The sequence below is a fragment of the Balaenoptera ricei genome, chromosome 16 (genome assembly GCF_028023285.1).
Source record: "Balaenoptera ricei isolate mBalRic1 chromosome 16, mBalRic1.hap2, whole genome shotgun sequence".
NCBI lineage: Eukaryota > Metazoa > Chordata > Mammalia > Artiodactyla > Balaenopteridae > Balaenoptera > Balaenoptera ricei.
In genome coordinates this window covers 61,057,333-61,078,134 of record NC_082654.1, presented here as the reverse complement: position 1 = coordinate 61,078,134, position 20,802 = coordinate 61,057,333, and the positions used below count along the sequence as shown (strand labels likewise).

General features: G+C 53.2%; 2 protein-coding genes across 15 annotated transcripts in view; both read right to left on the bottom strand.

The window, feature by feature from the left end:
* Positions 1–37: 37 nt before the first annotated feature.
* Positions 38–8,245, bottom strand: NDST2 (N-deacetylase and N-sulfotransferase 2). The gene is made up of 15 exons (XM_059900528.1): positions 8,070–8,245; positions 5,886–7,420; positions 4,454–5,800; positions 4,172–4,259; positions 3,698–3,852; positions 3,327–3,512; positions 2,937–3,065; positions 2,623–2,805; positions 2,440–2,536; positions 1,946–2,069; positions 1,644–1,818; positions 1,275–1,445; positions 1,060–1,169; positions 759–861; positions 38–664 (listed from the first exon to the last, which is right to left on the bottom strand). Exons 3-15 carry the CDS (start codon positions 5,456–5,458, stop codon positions 539–541), a joined length of 2,652 nt encoding a protein of 883 aa, XP_059756511.1. The 5' UTR covers positions 5,459–5,800; positions 5,886–7,420; positions 8,070–8,245; the 3' UTR covers positions 38–538.
* A 548-nt stretch (positions 8,246–8,793) lies between these two features.
* The window catches only part of CAMK2G (calcium/calmodulin dependent protein kinase II gamma), a 54,274-nt gene continuing 42,265 nt past the window's right edge, over positions 8,794–20,802 (bottom strand). For 4 of the 14 annotated variants that reach the window (XM_059900469.1, XM_059900471.1, XM_059900472.1 and 1 more), the window contains 7 exons: positions 18,448–18,492; positions 17,027–17,075; positions 15,681–15,794; positions 13,619–13,694; positions 13,156–13,250; positions 11,432–11,676; positions 8,794–10,807 (listed from right to left, as the gene is read on the bottom strand). In XM_059900469.1, coding sequence (XP_059756452.1) covers positions 11,444–11,676; positions 13,156–13,250; positions 13,619–13,694; positions 15,681–15,794; positions 17,027–17,075; positions 18,448–18,492 — 612 coding nt within the window. In that variant the 3' untranslated portion in view covers positions 8,794–10,807; positions 11,432–11,443. Of the gene's footprint in view, positions 10,808–11,431; positions 11,677–13,155; positions 13,251–13,618; positions 13,695–15,680; positions 15,795–17,026; positions 17,076–18,447; positions 18,493–19,635; positions 19,705–20,802 lie in introns of those variants that run through there. The other 10 variants (XM_059900475.1, XM_059900477.1, XM_059900478.1 and 7 more) reach the window with 4 other exon arrangements.

Below are 20,802 nucleotides of genomic sequence, written 5' to 3'. Positions count from 1 at the left end.
TCTAGGTTTCTCCCACTCCAGTGAGGCGGACAAAACAGAAAAATAAGGATGTTTATTAAACTCATTTCTAGCCCACAGCTAGGGCTCATATTCAGCTCTATGAGCCACCGTCCGACCTCATCCCCATTCAATGTGAATGACATTAGAGAGGCCGGGCCACAGGTAGATCCCATTGATCCCACAGTAAGGGGTCCCTCCCACGGCCACTATAGATAGATACACTGCTGGGGATAAAGAGGGAAAGCACTGGATTAATACGTTCCTCTACACCCTGCCTGGACCCTCTCATTTCCCCCCCACCTTCCAAGACCATGGGCCAGAGGTGCCTAGTACCATCTTGTGGGGTATCAAGGGAAGCCCCTTTATTAGACCCCAGAGCTATGGGAAAGGGATGCCCTTCCCTTAGCCATCCCAGGCCTCGAGGCCACTGAGGTAGAAGGGGGAGGGGCCAGGCCACTCTAATCCCCCTTGTGGGCCCTGCTCTGGGCTTGCCCCTTAGGGAAGAAGGGGGCTTTTGCTGGTACGGGAGGCTGATACATCAGCCCAGACTGGAATGCTGCAGTTCTTCCCGAAGCCATGAGGGCACTGGCTGGCCAAGCCGGCTCAGCAGCTTCGACAGCTCCAAATTATGGTTCCGGAAAAAATCCGTAAGGAAAAGGCGGGACTAACAGGAGAAAAATGAAGTCAGAAATGGTGAGGAGTGGACAAAATCAGATCTTACAGGTGGAAAGGGATACCCTATCCCTGGCTTTGCTTACCTCAGTGTCCATATCTGGGTACTTCCGGCCTTTGCTCTTGCCTAGACAACGAGTCTTGCCACCTTCAAGTCCCTGGCACCAGAATCCCTTATCTTCATCAAACCTGCTCAACAAGAGGCCATTAGGTGACAGAGAGAAAAGAAATCCAAGCCTCATAAATGTACACTACCTCTCCCAGCCCAGAGGGACACATGTCTCTCCTTGCAAGACAGGGTAAATCCATGTCTCTTCCAGACAGACACGGTCAACCTGCTTCCCCACTTCCCCCAGAGTCATCCTCCCCTGGGTCATGCTCTCCCACCTGAGGGTCCGTGTGTAGTTCAGAAAGGGTGTGATACCCAGGAACTTCTGGATGCTCTCCATTGAGGCAGCTGGGTTGGTACGCAGTTCTTGCCCATCCACAATCAGCAACTAAAGGGACAGGGATGTGGTTCCCTCTGTATTCCTTAGAAGCCTCTGGGCTGAAGGAAAAAGGAGGGGAAGGGGACCCCCATGTGGGCTACTGGGGAACTGTACCTGTCCAGAGGGGTAGTATGTCAGCCAGCGTTGCAGATGGGTGGAATAGTAGCCAGGGACAAGACAACGGTTCTGTAGGGAGCGAAGTGCCAGAGGGGCCTGGGAGGAGGCTGAAATCACCTGGTAGAAGGTATAGTTCAGAGCAGCTGGGTCTCCATGAGCTCGCTGATGCTGAAGGACAAGGAACAGGAAGGCAAGGAATTGGTGATTTGACAGCATTGTTCTGCCCTTACTCTTGGTCTAGTGAACAGACAGCATAGGCACCCCTCCCCAAGGCACTAGCTTAGTGTCCCTACTCTCATTCCTTTCTGTCTCTCTAGCAGTCACCACCTCTCTTAAGCTCTGATGTGTGCCTAGCTGCAGGCTCACCTGGTACCAGGAGTAGGCCCTGTCAGCAGGGTTGGTGAGCACAGTGATGATCTTGGCTCGCGGTAGGAGGGCAGCCCCACGGCGTGGTACAACCTCTGAGTCAAAGTAGGTGGCACTTTTTTCAAACAGGAAATCAGTGCTGGCATTAGAAGGGACAGGGAAGAAATCCATGTACCTAGGAAGTAGTAGAGAGGAGAGGCAGAGAATTTGCAGAGTGAAGAGGCCAGATATCTGTGCTGGTAGAAGCTGGAAGGGGGGAGTTTAGGGGAAGGGAGCGTCCTGAGAAGCATTCCAGGTCTCACCAGTCAATGCCCTTGTGGTAGTTAGGGCCGCTGAAGAACTGAATCTCCTCAAAGGTGCTGGGGCTCGGGAAACTGCTAGTCACAGCTGGGTGCAGGCTCAGGAAGAAGTGAATAGCTGTGGTCCCTAAATGGGAGAGAAAGTCCAGGCCATCGTGGGAGAGAATCCACCTCAACAACATCAGCTTGAAAGAGGTGAGAAAATAATCACTCTGGGTGGTAAAATACCCTTTGGCCAAACTAGAGCGAGAAAAGGAAAGCCTGAGAGAGGCCCAGGGAAGGGTTAAAATGGTAGTTCTCAGCCTTGATTGTGCATCAGAATCACTTGTGGGTCTTTCAAAAAAAAAAACCTCAACAGATGATTCTGATATATAACCAGGTTAAGAATCACTCAAAGGACTAGATTAATGAGGGGTGGGTATGAGAAGGGAGTTTCTTGGCCAAAGAATTCTTTGGGTTTAAGGCAAGGCAACAGAAGTTGGCTAAGGATGATTCACCTGTCTTCTGGGGTCCCACAATGAGGAACTTGGGGAGCCGATCACAGGTTTTCTCCTTGGACCAGATATCTTTGTGCCTCTTGTCATCACAGGGATTCTGAAAATGAGGCCAAGAATCAGATAATTTTTTCCTCAACGGCCACCCCCATCACGTCTCTAGGTCAGCCTGAGCTCCACCTATACCTGCCAAAGGGGGCTTCGCTCTTGAGGGAAGAGGTCAAAGTACTTCCGTGCGAGAGGGACAGGAGGAAGGGTCTGTAGGCGCAGCTGTGTCCAGCACTGGAGAAAGCGCACCAGGCTCTCAAAGGTGTACAGGCCCAGCCGATCATTTCCATAATTAGACAGATGAGTCATAAAGATGCTGATCTGAAAGGGGGTGCCTGCATGTCAGATTTGGAGAGCCTACCCCACTTCAGAAGTGGGCTTGGTGAGCAAAAGTCTCAGTATGCAAACACTTTGGCTGTCCAGTCTTCTAGCCCTTCCTCTCGGCACCTTACCGGATTAAGCAGCACTGTCAGAAAGAGTTCTCCACCTCGGATGCTCCGGTCTAGTTCGCGAGAGCCTCCGGGATACTCATTATAGAAGATCGTGTGAGTGAAGAGGCCACACGTCTGCCGTGGCAGCACCTGAAGGGAAAAGAACAAACAGGGACAGATGAGATTTGAAAGGTAGAATGAGAAGTAGATTAAGGACAAAAGACCTGAGGCATTAGGATTCCCTGGGTTTGTAGAGGACTCAGTCTGAAGTTACAGCAACAAAGCTCTTGCTATGTGCTTTATGACTTTTCACCCCTCTACCCCCGATTATATGGATGAACTTGGACAATGCAGGTTGGAGGCTGTCCAAATGTGGGAGTTTGATCCAAGTCTGTATTGGGAGTCCCTCACCATAATGCCATTGTGAATGAAGCCACGGCGGTAGCGGGCAGGGCGGAGATGGGGATACTCCTCAGTGCTGGTCACCTGGATGCCCCACACGGATTTCCAGGCCTCATAGAGCTGTGTGTGGATGGGATACACGCCGGAGTGGTGGGGGGCCACAGCGTACCCCAGATCCGTGGGAATCCCATGCTCCTGGGAATGGCAGAGACTCTCACCAGGACCTGGTGAGGTTTGGGGAGTAGAGGGTAAAGAGGGTGGGGATGCCTCCACAGAAAGAAAAATGGAAAGGGCAGGGAAAGGGTACCCCCTTAGGGTAAGGTTGAAAAGGAAGCATCATCTTTGGGAGAAAGTACGGGGAAGAGATCCAAGGGTCTCACCAGAGCAAACTGTTTGTTGAGCCTCATCTGGTCAGCCAGCACGGAGCGATTGTGGAACAGGTGTGGCTGCATGTGGCTCCACATGTGGGGGAACCACCAGAACTCTTGGCGGTGCTTCAGCAGCATGTCGTCCCCTGCATCCTCCTCCTCTGTCCCTATGACCACACACTGACCACTGACCACAGCCGGTCAGCCCCTGTGCCCTCCTTTGTTCTGTAACAACACTGACCACTTTCCATCCTTGGGACAACATTGCTGACCTCTGCCCACCTAAGACCGACTAATTTTCCCGATTGCCAGCCTGCCCTCCAGCCGCCCATGCTAACCTAAATTCATACCCACTGCTAGCTCCTCACAGCATTCTGACCCCAAACCTTGCCCCTTTTCTCCAACCTGTCTGCCCAGGAGGATGGACAGTGAAGGGACAGATCAAACTAAGACTGATATGCTGAAGGAGCAGGGGAATAAGCTCACCAGTATGATAGAACTTGCCCGAGAAGCCCAAGTTGAAGGTGAAGTTGGGGACTAAGGTCCTGAGTTTGTTCTGGGTGGTCAACAGAGCCTGGGAAGAGTAGCAGGGACATGAGAAATCAGGAGACTCAGAAGGAGAAAAATGAGAAGTAGCATTCTTCTTGCCTAGAAAGGGCAGGGAGCATACCTATGACAAGCTCAGAATCAAGGAAGGGAGTCTGATAGGACAGAGCTTGAAACAGCTTCTAAGGAAAGAAATGTGAGTCAGAAAAAAGAAAGACTGACCTCAACATCAGCCACCTTCATGCGGGTTCCTTCCTTGCCCACAAAGATGTCATCGATGTCTACCAAGATGTAACGGTCAAGGTCCAAGCAGAGGCGCTTGCCAGTGAGGTACGCAACAGCATCGACAAAAACGAGTTTGTGAAGCCAGAAGGAGAGGCCGTGGCCAAAGAGCACCCGCTGGATGCCATCGTGAAGCCCCAAGTCCTGTACCACAGTGGGAAGCCGGGCCCGGCGAGGCAAGGGTCCTGGCACCGGGGGCTCAGCTGGCCGAAGGCTGGCAAGAAGCACTGGTTCATATGTGCTATGATTGGATTGGAAGATCGTCCAGTCATCACCAGGCAGTGGCCCAGGCTCCAGGCGGCTGGGGCGTGTGAGATGCAGTAGTGGGGCAGAAGGATTCACTTGGTAGTCCTGGAGCCCCAAGTTTGAATGTAGAAAAAGGGGAAAGCCCTTGAGCTGGGCACTCAGTAAGCTATGCTCATGGGCTCGGAAAAAGCCAATGATGCCCACACCATACTCCACACAGTACCGGTCTAGCAGTTCCCGACTCCAGGCATCCAGGTTGACATACTTGAGCAGGTTCTCATAGATGACCAAGACATACCGGCCACGGGTATGATCAGTCAGTGTGGGCATGTCCCCTCGGCCAGGTGCCAGCTCAGTGCTGTAACGAAAACGGCTAGACTCCAAGATGGCCACAATCTCCTGTCCCAGCTGTGAGTATGCACTCTCCACAAACACAAGGACCACGGGTTCAGTTCGTGCTGTCTCTGGAGGCCTGGGGGGCCGGGGTGGGACTGGAGGCCGTACAGGGCCAGGACCAGCTGCCCCACCACTACTGCAGTCTCCCAAGGGCAGGGGCAATGGTTCCTTGGCCTTGGGGCTGGTGGATACGTAGTAAGCCAAGAAGCCCATGGAGCCCAGACTGAAAGCGATCAGCAGCAGTATGAGGCGGTGCAGTTCCAGCTGCCGAGCTGGGCGTACCACCTTCCACAGCTTGAGCATGGCGGGGGGGGGTGAGGCAGGGACGGGGACCACCTTAGGGGATGGGAGGTAGGAGTTCTATAGGCTGAGGCTCTCTTGGGAGGGTAGAAGGATATGAAAAGAGGGGAAAGGGATTCCTGCAGGGTCAGTTCCCTGAAAAGGTGGAAACAAGTCCCCTTAGTATAGGATAGGGGAGGTAGAAGGGGCAACAGGGGGCAACTGGACAGAGTCCATTGGTCTCAGGTCACCATGGCCCACTGGCCCATGGCTTCAGGATGCAAATCTAGCCAGGCTCCACCTTTGGTCCTGGCTGAGCTCCTCACATCAGAGGTCAGCAAAGTTCACAATCTCTGCCCTCACTACCTGTAAGACAGAGAAATCAATGGGTTACTTCTCTCCTTGAAATTGTGTCATTAATCCATTCCTCTCTTCACCCCATTTCTCTTACCTCCTGCTCACAGGATGGTTTGTTCTCCAAAAAAAAAAACTCCTGTAGAAGAACAACATAATCTGAGTCTCATACTTTAGCTTCACAGCCTGTTCCATTTCTTAGAATACTGTCTAAATTCTCCTCCCTGAGCTAAGCTCAGAATTGAAGCAGTATATCCAAGGTCTGGAAGGGAACAAATTTCCCATCGACAAGAGGCCAAACAGCCCAGGAGGCTGAAAATGAACCTGCTCTGAAAGGAGTTCCCAACCCATGACAGAGCATTTGTTCAGCCAGTAGGAGCTCTGTTCGTCCTGTGAAGAAGGGACGGAAAGCCCCAGAAGTCCCGTGCTCCAACAAAATATCAGATAAGAGGAAACTCATGTGTCTGTTAATCTTCCTCATCTATCAAACGCAACACCACAGGCTAACAGCACTAACGAAATTGCAGTCAGGTGGACACTATGGTGGGGAAATTCAAGAGGGAAGAGAAATGGTGCTAGCTAATCATTCTATTACCTTCCAAACCCAGAACCTGGGGATCCTCTTTTCCATTGCTTGTGAAAAATTACCCATCCCCCCCTTTACCTCACTTGTGCCAGTGTCAGGAGGGGTGATAACAATGTAGCCCCAGAGCAGGCCACATCACTGGCACCTAAGAAAAGCTAGAAAGCTGAGTCCAGAGTTTGTCTCCCTATCCACTCCAGTTCTCTTTCCTAACTTAGCCTAGGTGGTACTACACCCTCACCCCTGAACAGCTCAGAAAGGTCCTGAGCTAGCCTGGAGAGACATTAGGGATTGAGTCCTGTTACAAAACCAGAGCAAACTGAGTGGGGCTGAATGACAGAGAACAGGAGCTTAAGTAGTATCCAATCAATAATAGAGAAGTAAGAACAGTAAGATCAGAAAATAGTTTTAAGGAGACCTAACTTCGGAGAATTTTTTCCTTAAGTAAACTGCTTCTAGAAGCTTTACCGTCACTCTCCCCACCTTAGTCACTCGAAGTTAAGGCCAGTGGCTGGAGATCTCTCTCTACCACACATTCCCCCCACCCCCCCACATACATCTCCGGGTGATTAAGCAGAGATGGGGTCCTTCAGAATTGAGAGAGACAACTTAAGAATAGTTCTGCTTTGGCCTGGGTAAAACTAATCGGCATGAAAGGAGAGCTGGGAAAAGATCAAAATGGTGATGGGAAGGGATGAATCCTAAGAATTAGAGGAAACTTTTTGGGGTAAACACAGTAGTGTGAAGAAGTCACTGTGGGGAAGCAGATACTGGGGGTGCATCACCCACGAGGTTAAGAATAAGAGTTAACATTTACTGAGGGCTTACACTATGCCAGACATTCTTCTAAGAGCTTTCCATATATTTAATGCTCACACCGGCCCTAAGAGGTAACTAATATTCCCATTTTACATATGAGTAATTTGAGGTCTAGGGAACTTAGTAACTTGCCCAGGATCACACAGCTCAGTCAGTGGAGGAAATGGGATTCAACGTCAGGCCTGTCAGGCTCCAGCCCTGGTCTTAACCAGTGCATTTTAGCTTCGGACCTAGAAGAAGCAGCAATATTTAGGGAAGGGGTGATGAGGGAGTACTGGGGGAGGATGTGGGGTAGGAAGATAAATGCGGAAGCGGGACCGCGGCGGGGAGGGGGCTAAATGTGCGCGCAGCAGCAGGAGGAGAGCAACAGCGGGGTGGGGAGGTGGGGGCTGGGGAAAGCGGGGGTGTGGGCCCCGCGCTGGGAGAGCGGCAGTGCAGATGCCGCGGGAGGAGGGGGACCGAGCAGCGACACGGGCGTGGGGGGCTGGCACACGGGGGTCGCGGATGGAGGGCCCTGCTGGTGGGAACATGGGCTCACAGGTGGGTATGGAGAGAGTCGGCCGTGGAGCACTAAACGGAATGGGGCAAGGGGCGCGCGGAGGAGTCTGCGGCGACAGCGGGGCGGGCGTCGGCCTGGGGGAGCCCCGAGGGGAGGAGGAGCCCCGTGCGGAGGGGACGAGCCGAGGGGAATGAGGCCACTGCCAGGGCGGCCTGCGGAAGGGACGGGGGAGGGGAGCGCAAGCCGCCCCGAGGGGCGGCCGGGGACGCCCCTGCGGGCGGTTTCGGTGGCCACACTGAGGGAAGTCTGTGAGGGGAGAACTGCGGGGACCGTGGGTGGGGGCCACACTCTGAGCGGGGGTCTCCTCAAGGGCGGCTCACCCGGCGGACTGGGCGGCGTCCCCGCTGTCCCCGGGCTCCGCCACGTCCCGGGGCTGCCCGGCTTCCCGGCTCTCGGGGCCTCGGGCCGCGTCGCGGCGGCTCCGCCATCTCCGAGCGAACGCTCTGCCGCAGCCGGGCCCAACCACCGCTCCCAGCGGGGGGAGGAGGCGCGCAGCCGCTCGCGGCCCCCCTTCGGGTCCCCCCCGCCTCCGGGCCGGGCAGCCGCGCGGCCGAGGTGCCGGGCCGCCGAACGGTGTTCCGCAGCGCTCGGCCGAGCCGCAGCCTCATAGACGGCGGGCTCCGAGCGCCCCGGCAGAGGCACCCCCCCTCCTTCTTGCGCAGTGGCACGGTCCGGCTAGCGTCGGCGCCGAGGCTCCCGGAGCCGGGGCGGGCCGAGGGTGTGGGCTCTTCCACTCGGCCCGGCGGAGGGGGAGCCGGGCCGGCCCACTGAGGGGCGGGAGGGCTGTCCTGGACGCGGGCGGGGCCCGGGGGCGGGGCGAGACTCCGAGCTCACCCGCTAAGGGCCCGAGTTCTTCCCCCCGCTCCAAACTCGCCTCAGCAACCCGGGGGACTAATTGGAGGCTGATGAGTTTATGAAGAAGTCTTATTCTAAAATGGGCCCAAAAAGGGTGGGAGAAGGTATATCTCTCCACCTGAAGCCTTGTAACCCAAGCTGTTAAATCTAAGCCTCTGGCCATAAGCCTCCAACAGCAGTAACACAATGGAGTGTTTAAAGGTTATTTTATTAAATATCTTCAAGGTTTCATTGTAACAAAGCTATGAAGGGTCTACCAACATTCAGAACAAACACTAACTATTTTTAAATTATTTCTATGTCATCATGCAAAAATTCTGCATCAAATGCCTTCTCATTTCCTGTTTAAAAGGTGATTTTTTTTTTTAATAGTCTATTATCTATAGATGCTGACATTAGCCCCAGAAGAGGATTAAGAATGCTAAGAAGTGGGGCTGGAGCAGCCATATGAAGCTATGGGTCTTAATGAACTCTAAGACCATTTGTCTTCAAGCCAGCAAAACCAAACCCTGTGGTGAAGGGTGTCTGCGTGGTGGTACTGCAGGCTGCAGGGCAGGAAAGGGTTAGGGCCCAGGGGCTGGGGCATGCAGGAGGTGCTCGGAGGAGCCTGGCTAAATCCAAGCACCAGCACCTGTGAGTCTGCTCTCTTCTCAGCTGGCTCCAAGGTAAACCTGTAGCTTTGCCTCTTCTCCCAGCTCCTGTGCCTCCTTAAGGCAGTCCAGGGAGCTGGGGCCTACCCATCTATCCCCCAATAGTGCAGACATTTGTGCAGACAGGTCTGCACGGTTGTTTTGGGGGAAACCAAGGCCACGACCAATTGCTCCTCCATTATCTTCTCTGCTGTCTGCTTAGAGTATAAATTTTTCCCTCCTGGAATGGAACTCCTTGAGCACAGAGAGGGACAATGAATGTAGGAGCCTTGGCTCTGGACGTCTCTTTTGGGTACATGCAGGTGAGAGACGGGGTGATGCCCATGCAGATTGTCCAGCAGTTAAGTCTATACTTCAGTTGGTCAGTAAAGAGGTCTCTTTATAGAGGATACCTCTTCTTGCCCGAGTAGTCAGGTCAATCTCAAAGACAGGAAAAGAGATGGGCGTGCAGCAAGGGAAGAGTAAGAAGGAAGGCAGCCCCGAGGGCAGCCTGAATGCATAGAAACAACCATCACTCAATCCCACTGCCTCACTCTTCCCATCCCACAGGGGCACTTGGCAGAGGGCCCAGGCCCAGATGAGGGTCAGCACAGGGACCACCAGCATGAAAAGGCAAGACAAAGATGGTCCAAATCAGCACGGAAACACAACTGCCAAAGGCAGCAGGGGGAGCCCAGACCAAGGCCCGGCTCTCTCTTGCTAAGTTATAAGAAAACAAACACGAAGCAAAGCGGCAACCCCTCCCACTTCCCAGCTGCAAGGATGGGGCCTCAATAGCAGGGCCCACGTGCATTGTGCATCCTATAGAAATGGATGAGTCAGTGAGTGCATGTCAGACTAACACGAGGTTTCTCATCAGCTTTGTAGCGGACACACTTCTGCAGCACCAATTCTCTTCCCTTCTATACTAAATGGTACAGTACAGCAATGTCCGGGCCCTGCTTCTCAGTCCTGAGGCCACTGTTTCTCAGCTGCCTCCACGGCAGGCTGGGAGCTCCGCGTTCTCTCCCAAGTAGGTCTGTTGGCCATGATGTTCTTCATCAGCCTCATTCTAGGCGTGTATACAAATTCTGAAGACGTCCATTCCTAGACCTGGGGCAGGTAGGCCACCTCAGGGACTGTAATCACATCACAGCCCCCAAAGTTCTGTCAGAGTTCTTGCCTGGTCCCCTGAGTCCATGGAGGCCAGAGGCTGAGCTCACCTCTTCAGGGCTGGTAGGTGAGCCCATTGCTTGTGCCAGGATGGGCATCACACAAACTCCTGCCTTCTTGCTAGCCCAAGGGCTATCGGTGGTTTTAAAACGCATCACGGTATGGATCCCTTTTTTTTTTAAAACGATCTTCTTTTCTTAAATGTAAAAAACACCTCGGTACAGCAGAGACAGACACGAAGGGCGGGCGGGAGGGCTGCATGCAGGGGCGTGCATTGGCTGCTGCCGCTTTGTAATTTAATTGTTTTAAACCTCAAACGAACAGGACTGCCGCTGTCACTCAGGCCCTCCAGAGCCACTGGCTGCGAAGGTTTGACCTCCGGCTGGGATCTCCTTATGCCCCTGTCAAACAGAACAGACGTGGTAACAGAACAGAGGACAATACCCACACAGAGGAGTTCCAGAGACTTAAACACACTACACATGTGGTCAAGTCTGCCTGAGAGGGTGGAGGATGGGGGAGAAGCTAGTATTTGAACATAACACTGCCTCACATTTGCTGAGCACTTACTAAGTGCTTTACTTACAAGTATATTGTTTAATCCTCACAACAACAAAGGAGGTAGGCACCACTCCTTCCTTTTTTTTTTTTTTTTGCTGCACTGCGGGCATGTGGAATCTTAGTTCCCTAACCAGGGATCAAACTTGCGCCCCCTGCAGTGGAAGGGCGGAGTCTTAACCACTGGACCGCCAGGGAAGTCCCTCCTTCTTTCTTATTGACAGCTGAGGAAAATGAGGCTTAGGGAGGGGAAGTAACCTGTCCAAGGTCACCCAATTTGGAGTCAAGGAGCCAGACCCAAGTCTGTCTGACTTCAGAGCATGACTTATTACAACCACCACACTGTCCAGCCTTCGCTACTCTTCTGGGATGGCCCATATATCCTCCCCCAATGCCACCTCTCAACCTCTTCTTCCTCCTCTGACCCCACTTGTCCCAGCCGCTCCCCAACCCCCCACCAGGTGCACCTGTGGCTGAGCTCACTGCAGCGGTGCGGCAGGGGCCCCTGAACAGTGATAGTGGACATTGAGCCACTTGCCATCCCGGCGGTGCCAGACCCGGGTCTCCTCTGACTGGCTGGTGCGAGGCCGGCCCTGCCCATCGATGTACTGGGTAAGGCGGATGTAGGCGATGCAAGCCGCGTCCTCTCCGATCACGTGGACGTGTGGGTTCAGGATGGTGGTGTGGATGGGCTTGCTGTTCTTGGACAGGACTGTAGGGGGCAGGGCAGGGTGGGGTAGGTAGGAGGGTGTCAGGCCTGGGGACTGGCACTTTCCTCCCAGCCTGCACTTCCCAAGTCTCACCCTCTCTCCAGTAACCATTCTGTGAGTCTCCAAGTCCCCATACACCTTCCAGAGGCTGGGAAACCCCATCTGATTAGTCTTGATTATTCAAAAGGAAGAGAAAGGCGTGGAACAATGATAATAGCAGCTACTGTTTTAATCAGACATTGTGCTGGGGGTTTTTACACGCATGAGCCATATTCCTTGGTCAATATTATTTTCTTCATTATAAGATAAGGAAATAGTCTCAAGGAGGTTAAGTAATTTGTCCAAATCACACATTTGAACTCAGGACTATCTTAACGAAAGCCTATGATGATCTTTCTACCCTAACAGGTGGGTTTAGATTTCATAAGGGTTGGCTTGTCCCTAATTAGGGCTAAACAGCAAAATCAAGAACTTAAAATATTAAAAATTGACTTCTGATTTTAAAAAGATCCAAAGTTAAAAAAAAAAAAATGTCACCAAAGCACCAAGCTCAGGATATTCCCAGGGTTCCCAGGTCCTCTGGGGGAAAACCAAAAGAAGATGGGTTGCCATTATCAGCAAACACTATGGATTGTGTTGCTTTTATTGAGATTCATATTTTACTTCAATTCAAATGTTAGGGGCTACATGAGACCTTTCGGAGAGCTTCTATAAATTCTGGAATTGCTTCTGGCTAACAGAATTACCTAGATAACCTAGGATTTATAACTGCAGCTGAGACATGGAGAGGATGGCAGTTAGTAGAGAAAATAGTGAGAAAATAAAATCCAGGGCAGGATGGGGAAGGCCCAGGATAAAGTGAGAAAGATGACAAAAAAAATAAGAAGGGGGACGGTCTTAGTGGAAAGAAAGATGGGAGGAGGAGATGAATCAGCTTCTTATCCTCTGGGACTTCCAGGAACTGTCCAGAGCATATACCCCGCTCCCCTGACCCCCAGCCAGGACTCCTGTCTCCCTCGAGGCTAGGAGGAGGACCCTAGCCACAACTTCCGATCTCACAATCACCAACGGTGCCCTGTTACTTGCTTGCACATTCTTATCCTGGTTTTAATTTCCTCTATTCTGAAACCTGCAGACACAGAGCTGAGATCATCTCAACCTAACCTCGCATGGTTTCCAATCGTCTTGGAAAGAGGCGAGGCTTAAAGAAATACAGTGGCCTTGATTATGGCAACTGGCACTGGCACTGCCACGAGGCAGCTGCAGAATGCAGGGGCAGGCGGGGCTCTGGAGGCGGGCCTTTGAAGGTGCTAGTTGAAGACCATCCTCAGGGCCCAAGGGGGCAAGCACATAGACCAGGGTGCGGCAGGCAGGTCCAGTAAGGGAAAAGCGGGCAACTGGGAAGAGGAGAAGGTGAGCGGGGACAGAGGCAAGAGGGTGAGGGGCAGGCAGGAGTATCTCAGCAGCACGAACCCACTCACGATTCTCAAAGTAAAACTTATGGAAATCCATCCCTTCCACGAGGTTACCGAGGGCCTCAGGCTCAAAGGAAGTGAGGCCTGGATCACAAATCTTCCTGCAGGGGGAAAAAAAAAAAGCAGCCCGTCAGTCTTGTATGAGAATTACTCGTCTCTCTTCCCCATCAGTGGTGTCTGTCCCGCAGCAGGTTAGCTGTGGGCTGGGCCTGACAAGACGGCTGAGATCTTAGAGCCCTGCCTGCCAAGCCGCTTAGCTCTGCCCTTTCAGCCCACGGCCCAGACACCACAGGCGGGCTCAATCACTGATGTCTACCTGGAAGGGCTCCCAGGCTAGGGGCCTGGTGTTTAAGTCAGACACTGTGCACAAGGCCCAGCCTTCTCTTTTCCCCTGGTCCCAGCTGCTTTTTGGGAGGAGGGAAGGCCTCGAGAGATGACTTGGGTCTCAAGGAAATAAGTCTCTACTCACGTGTAGGCCTCAAAGTCCCCATTGTTGATGGCCTCAATTAGTTGTTCTGTGATCTTAATGATCTCCTGTTTTCGCACTGTGGGGGGAAAAATCCAGCAATTTACCCGTGTGAGACTGGGAATCTCCCAAGTGACGGGAAGCCCTCCCCAATCCTTCAGAGAATCCCCTGTGATCTCTTTGACAAAGACATCCCTGTCTTCTCTGTCTTTAAGGCCCTTTGCAGGAAGAGGAGCCCACCTTTCCCTCCATTCCCCCTCTGTTGTCCATAGAGCTAACGACCCCCTCCCCACAAAGCCCGCCTTATGATCCTCTGGCCTTTGCCTCCCTCTCCATCAACAACCAGGATGCAGAAAACACTCTTGTCTTTAACAGCTGAGGAGCCTGACACATTGTGAATATTCTGCCCTCAGTCTGTGTATCTGATCCCCAGCAAGTTCAGCCTCTCAAAGAACCATCTCCCGATATGGCTATTTCCACCACCCACTTGCTTCTCTCACCTGAAGGGGCTCAGTCAGGTCTCAGTTACCACCTCCCCACCCCCAGCCCTCACTCAGCGGTCCAGAACTTAGCCCTGGGCAACAGCCAGCCTGAGAGCAGAATCTAGCCAGGGATGAGGGCTCCAAAGGATGAACAGAGCCCTGGGATGGATGCTTAATTCTCTTCACCCTGCTCATGTCCTCCACAGGGCTTTTCTGGGATAAAGGATCTTGAAACTATAAACACTCTTCTTTAAATGGAGCCTCTCACCAGTGAGACAGTTCCGTTTACCCTGAACAAGCCTTGGAAAGGCTCTAAATCTCATACCAGCTCTCAAGCCAGGACATGTCCCTCAGGAAAACCAAGACAAGCTTCAGACTGACAGGCAGGCAGAGTTGGTGCCCTCAGAGCGCCCCCTACCCCAATCCCAAGCCAAGGGGCTGCTGGTGACATCCTGCTCTCCTAGGCAGCTCACTTACAGGGAGCGCCACTATTAGCAGAGGGTACCGCCAGGGTAAGGGAGGCCTCGTACTGAGCTCGGGCTAACCCTGACCGGAGCCCCAGGCCGGCCCAGGCCACAAGCCTTTCCTCACAGGAGCGAGAGGCTGCAAGACAAATGCGAGCATTAGAACAGCACAGCTAAGGGGCACCACTGGGAGAAGGCAGAGCAGCCAATGGTACAGCCAGGAGGGGGCTCTACAGCCATCAGCACCATCATGAGGGCAGCTCTAGGTGAATAAACAGGAGGTGAGGGGAACCACAGAGCTCTATCCACTTTCTAGAGGCAAGCAGGTAGGCACACGTACACACACACACACACCCTCTCCAACCCCACCACACCCATCTGCAGGACCTGACTGGCGCCCTATGGGTGAAGAGGATCGTGTTTAGAAACTCTGAAAGGACAGACGGTAGGAGGGAAAGAAGCAGACAAAGGCATCCTCTACAAAAACACAACTAAAAAAACAAATACAAGCTACCATTAACCCAGCAAAGCATCATAGCCAGACATTCTACTATCCCATTTATTTTCCATAATGCTATAAGGTAGGTGCCATTTTATCCCCACTTTACAGATAAGTAAACTGTAGCTCTGGGAGGTTAAGCTACTTCACACATTTGTGAAGGTAGTGTAGCTGGATTTAAACTCAGGTCTGTCTCACCCCAAGCTCTTAATATGATATTATGCTTAGCCTCAAGAAGCACCACATCCCGACATGGTTTCTTGACTATGGCAAATTTCACCCCCCCCCCCATGCCCACTACCCTGGAACTGACTTCTGACTCCACCTTTCTTCCCGCTCAGTGCTGAGGCAAGGCCCACTGCATATCCCAGTGGCTTTCTACTCCTTCCCTCCTGCAACAATCTTCCACCTGCTCTTCTTCATGTCTTTGGGCCCCGGTCTCAAGGGCCCCTGCCTGGTCCTAACAGCACCTCCAATCAGCTCCCACACCCAGCAGAGGCTGAGCAGAGGAACAGCTGGGCTGGGCTGACAGCTCTGGGGAGGGGCTGGGGGGGAATCCCCGAGGGGCTTGAGGACGAGCCAGGGAGACGGAAGCCAGAATGTGCCTCCCTCACACTTACTGGCTGAGGAGCAGAGAGAAGGCTGGGGCTGCATGCCTGCAGAGGGGGCTGTTCTGTCCCGGGAGCTCCGTCCTTCAGGCACCGAGCTGCCATTCCCAGTGCGGAGCGGGGCAGCTAGCCAGCCAGGGCAGGGCAGGGCAGGGCAAGGCAGAGCAGCCAAAACAAACAAAACAAGGCAGGTGAGCGAGCAAGCCGGACAGGACCCGAGCCCGTGGCACTGAAGAGCCAGGGCAAGGCAATGCCTCAGGCTGCTGTGGACACTGGACCACGTCCCACGCCACCGCCTCTACCAGAGAGGCCTCCCAGCTGAGAGCCCCAGGAAGGGGCACAGACCTGGGTTTGTGGCTTCCAGAGGAGCCTTCGAACAGCCTGTACAAGTTCAGGGGAAGATGTTCCAGGGGGCGAGGCTACAAGGTCAAGAGCCCAGCAGTGAAGGAGCCGCTTACTCTGCCAGCATCGCCAGAAGTGAACTGATCTGACCTCAATCCCAGCAGCCCCGGAGGCACCGTTCTTTACTGCCTTATATGTTTATGCTTTTTTTTTCCTTTTCCTTTTTTTTTTTGTATGACCAGAGGTTTGTTGCTCCCTTATTGCCGCTGGGCATGCTCTCTCAGCTCTGTCCTGTAACGTTCCTCCAACTTTTCTGAGGACCTGGCCTAAGGTCACTTACTGAAGGCAAAGGGAGCAATTCCAGGAGGCCAAACCAAAGAGCAGGACAGAGATTCCCAGTAGCCTGGCCTGCCGTGCCTTCCCACACCCCCTGGCACTCTGGCCAGGCCCAAACTTAAGCTGGTGGTCTGCACAGGACCACTGGGACAGGGCCAAATGTGGTTCTGACTCCGTCACTCATGCCAAAGCTTTGTGATAAGAGTGACCAACCCACCCCGACGTGTCCAGGACTGTCCTAGTTTTAAAACCAAAAGTTCCACATCCTGGGAATCACTTCAGTCCTGGGGAAATTGGGATGACTGGTCACCCTACTAATGGCTCATGACATCTATAGGCTGCTTCTGCAGGGACTCAAGATGTCCCTGTTCTGGGATATCACGTCGCAGCAGCGACAGGAACAGTTCTCTGAGCCCTAGGCCTGGACAGGCTCAGGAACAGCATTCGTTTAGCTATCCCAGACTTGGGGTCAGAGAAGAGAAGCCACTTGCCCAGCCCAGCAACAAGAGACAGGGCCTCATATCTTGGCCCATGGAAAGTAGCTTTTATGCCAAACTTCCTCCTGGGGTATAAGGAGCCACCAATCTCAGTTCTGGGGGCAGACAAGGCAGGTGCCCCACTGGAGCCTAGGTACCTGGGACACTGCCGGGGCCCCTTCCCCACCAAGGGCTAGCACCTACCTTTGAGGTCCTCATCTTCTGTGGTGGTGTTGCAGCTCTCTGTAGAGCCCTGCAGGCCAAAAAGAACAAGTTTCTATAAATCAGGCCCAGAGGAGCCAAGCAGAACAAAAGCAGAGCCTGTGTTCCTATGGGAGCTGCAAGGAGGAATCAGAAGGTTCTATTTCCACCCTTGCCCTCTGACTCTTATAAAACTCTGGATTCCCAAACACCGTCCTGAGTCTTCCCCAAGTCAGTAAATGTACCACTGATCCAGTTGTTCAGGCTAAAACCTAGAGTCATCTTCTAGGTTTGATTTTTATGCTGATTCTTTTCTTTCTCTCTTTCCCTCATATCCCAATTATCTAATCTAAAACCAAATCTGTCAGTTCTACCTCCAAAATAAATCACGTGTCTTACCTCTTCTCCTCAAATGCACAGCTACAACCTCAGCCCAAGATGCGAACATCTGGCACCTGAACTACACAATAGCTGCCTGGTCTCCCTGCTTCCACACTTGCTTCCTCCCTAAAGTTCTTGCCCATAACACAGCCAGAGTGTAAATCAGACGCCATTACTCCCCTGCTAAGAGCCTCCAACAGTTTCTTATTGCTGCTGGAAAAAAAAATGCAAACTCCTATCAAGTCCTACAGAGCAGGTCCTGTCTGCTCCTCCAGCTTCACCACCCTCCTGCTACTCTCCCCCTTGCTCACCACACCCTTAGCTCTGATTTCTTCTGTCCCGTATATGTGCGAAGCCCCTGCCCTCGCATTCCCTCTGTCTGCGGCACTCTGCCTCAGAGTCTGCCTGGCTGTCTCCTTCCAGTCTTTTAGTTTTTAGCTCAAATATCACCTCCTGAGGGAGGCCCTTCCCCGACCACTTAATTAAAGGCCCTGTTCATTATCTATTTACTTTGCATCATTTTCTTCATAGCACTTATCACTACTGGATTTTATCTTATTTATTTGGTTTTTGGTTTATTATCTGCCTCCCCTACACCTGTGGAGAGGGATTTTTGTCTCGTCACCTCTGGGGAATGACTGCTCTAGGGTCTGATTATACTCTTGCCTCTGTGTTTCTAGCTAATGTTTACTCTCATTTAAACTTCACATGGAGAAAGATTCTACTTTTATTATCCCCAATTTACAGATAAGGAAACTGAGGTGCAGCGTGGGAGAGTGACTTGTCCAGGGGCCCAGGGCCAGGATGCAAACTCAGGCCTGTCTGGTTCTAGAGCCTGAGCTCAGCACCACTAAGGTATGATGCCCTCCCTGGCAACAGAGTGATAAACAGGCATGTGCTACCCCCAGCCTAGACTCTGCAAATACCTTGGCCTTGAGGTGCAGCCTGTAGGCTGCCATCTGCAGGACGCTTAAACCCTGTGACCCAGCCCACCTGTTTCCTGCTGACCTGGAAAGCAGGAGACTGGTTCAGGAGGCACTTACCTTGATCCCATCTGTAGCGTTGTGGACCACGGTGGTTTGTGGCTCCTGTGAGAGAAGATGAAAATTACCCTCCTGACCTGGGGACAGACCTACAGCTCTTCCCTAAGGGACCCCACCCCTACCCCAGCACCCTCATACACTGACCCTGTGATGACCACTGAGGCCTGCTCGCCAGCCATTCTCACAAGACAAAATATCCTGGCTCAACTGGGTCCCAGGCAGCTGGAAGCCCGAGATTTAGGGGACAGCACTGGCTGGTAAGGAGGAGAGGCCTGGCGCTTAATGGAAGCAGGTACCAGGGAAGCCGAGGACAAGGGCCCCTGTTCCCGATTCCTGCTGAATCTGAGTGTCCTTTCTCCCATGGGACAAGTACACTGGAGGAGCTGTAGGCTTGAGGGCACAGGCCGGGCCCTGACAACAGTGTTCATCAAGGGGTGTGCAGGAGGCAGGGATGCCGGGAGAGTGGACTAAGGTCTCCCAGAAAGACCTGGAATGGCCCTCAGCAAGCTGAGCCCAGAGAGCCGCCTGCTTCACCCACCCTCTGCCTCTCCCAGAGTTCCTGTCCCTACAGCACCACAGCAGGCAGCTCCAGAGGCCACAGGAAGTAGGAGGAGCAGCACAATTCCCCCTCCCTCTCTCCCAGACACCCCCTGCTAACTCTAGTCACCAGCAGAGGGAGCTCCGAGAGCACACAGTGCCCCTGGCTGAGCCCAGAAAGAACTCGGACAGCATGGGGGTCTCCAGGAACCCAGACACCTCAGCACCATCCAGAGGTGGGGGACCCCAGCCCCCCTTCCTATTCATTGCTTTGCAAAGGAGAGGCTGAGGCAGATTTTACAAGGAGGCCTCCAAGAACTGATGTACAGATCCCAAGGAAGCTCCTACCCTCTCCTTTTATAAGCAACTCACCTTCCCGGCCCCTGCAGCAGACCCACTGAGGGCCCAGCCTGGGGCTGGGAGGCTTAGCTGAGAGCCCTGATCACTCTCCCCCACCGAGAGCAAAGGGAGCAGGAGCGGCAGTTCTGCCATGCAGGAAGGAGCACGGCCAAGCACGACAGCGAGCGGGAAGGGGCCTACGGGGGCAGCGCACAGAGCAGCCTGCTCTACAGGGATGAGAAAGGAAAAGGGCTGCGGGAAGGAGGGGAGGCAGCCAGGGGCAGGGGCGGAGAAGCGGCAGTCAGGAGGTACCATGGCCGTCTGCAAGGGCGCGGGCTCTTGGGCTGGGCTTACGAGACTGTTTTTGTTGTTGCTCTGTGGCTGAGACAAGAAAACAGATGGTTTAGTTCCTCTAGAGTCACCAAAGCCGCTCGACTCCCAGACCTCCCTTGCCCCCCCGGCCTGGCCCGGAGGAGCTAGGCCTGAGGTGGCCTCCATAACACTACGGGATGGGAGCAATGGTTGGAGAGATGATCAGAGGAGATTATTTGGAGGGACCCAAAGACCTAGCCCAGGAGGCATCCTCAAGGTGGGATAAGCCCAAAGACTTGTTTTAAAGCATCCAGAAATCTTTGCTGATGCCAGGTGCCATGTCACTGCACAGTCATACTTCACACCCAAAGAAATTCAGGATCTTCTCACTTTATAGGGGGAAAGGAGTGTGGTTTATAAGAAAGCAGAACAAAATTCAGAAACTCTGGGTCCCCTAACTGTGGGCAGTCCCCTGCTGCCCTTTCAACCTGCCACCTGCATTTCCTTCCCCTTACAACACCAGATTGAAGCCTGATCTGAAAAGAAGAGGAACAAGGAGAGGAAGAAAACCTGGCCTAGGAGATGGTGTCCAGAGAGGAAAGGGACGGAATTTGGATACAAAATGCATCCACTGACCCTAGGGAGTAGGGACAGGGCTGTGCTGTTGGCCCTTCTGCCTGATCAATCTTCGACCTGGTCAGCTGGGAATGAGGGCAGAGCTCCAAGGAGCGGCAGGTGAATCCAGAACCCAGTCCCCAGGAAAGAGTAGGTTGCCCAGCAGGCCAACATTCCCAACAGCAGACCACTGGGCTATCTCCTTGCCTCTCAAAATATTACACTGAGTGGCACAGCAAGGGAGGGTGGGGGGAGGATGGCGAGGAAGGAAGGAGGCCGATCTCCAGGGCAGGGAGTCCTATTGATGCTCTCTGCCTCTTACAATATCCTAACCAATACACTCAGTCTCACTGGGAGTCCCTGTGGAGTTGGTGGCCACTGAGGAGCAGCCTGATGCCTGCAAATTCTTCAACAAGCGGAGAGACAAATGTACAGCTACCATCTCTGTGCAGGGCGCAAATGAGGGCACGCTGGCAGCTAGGATGTGCTTCTTCTCTCCTAGAACACGTACAGAAAGCCATCCAGACTGTCCTACTTCTTCTTGCCTGGAGG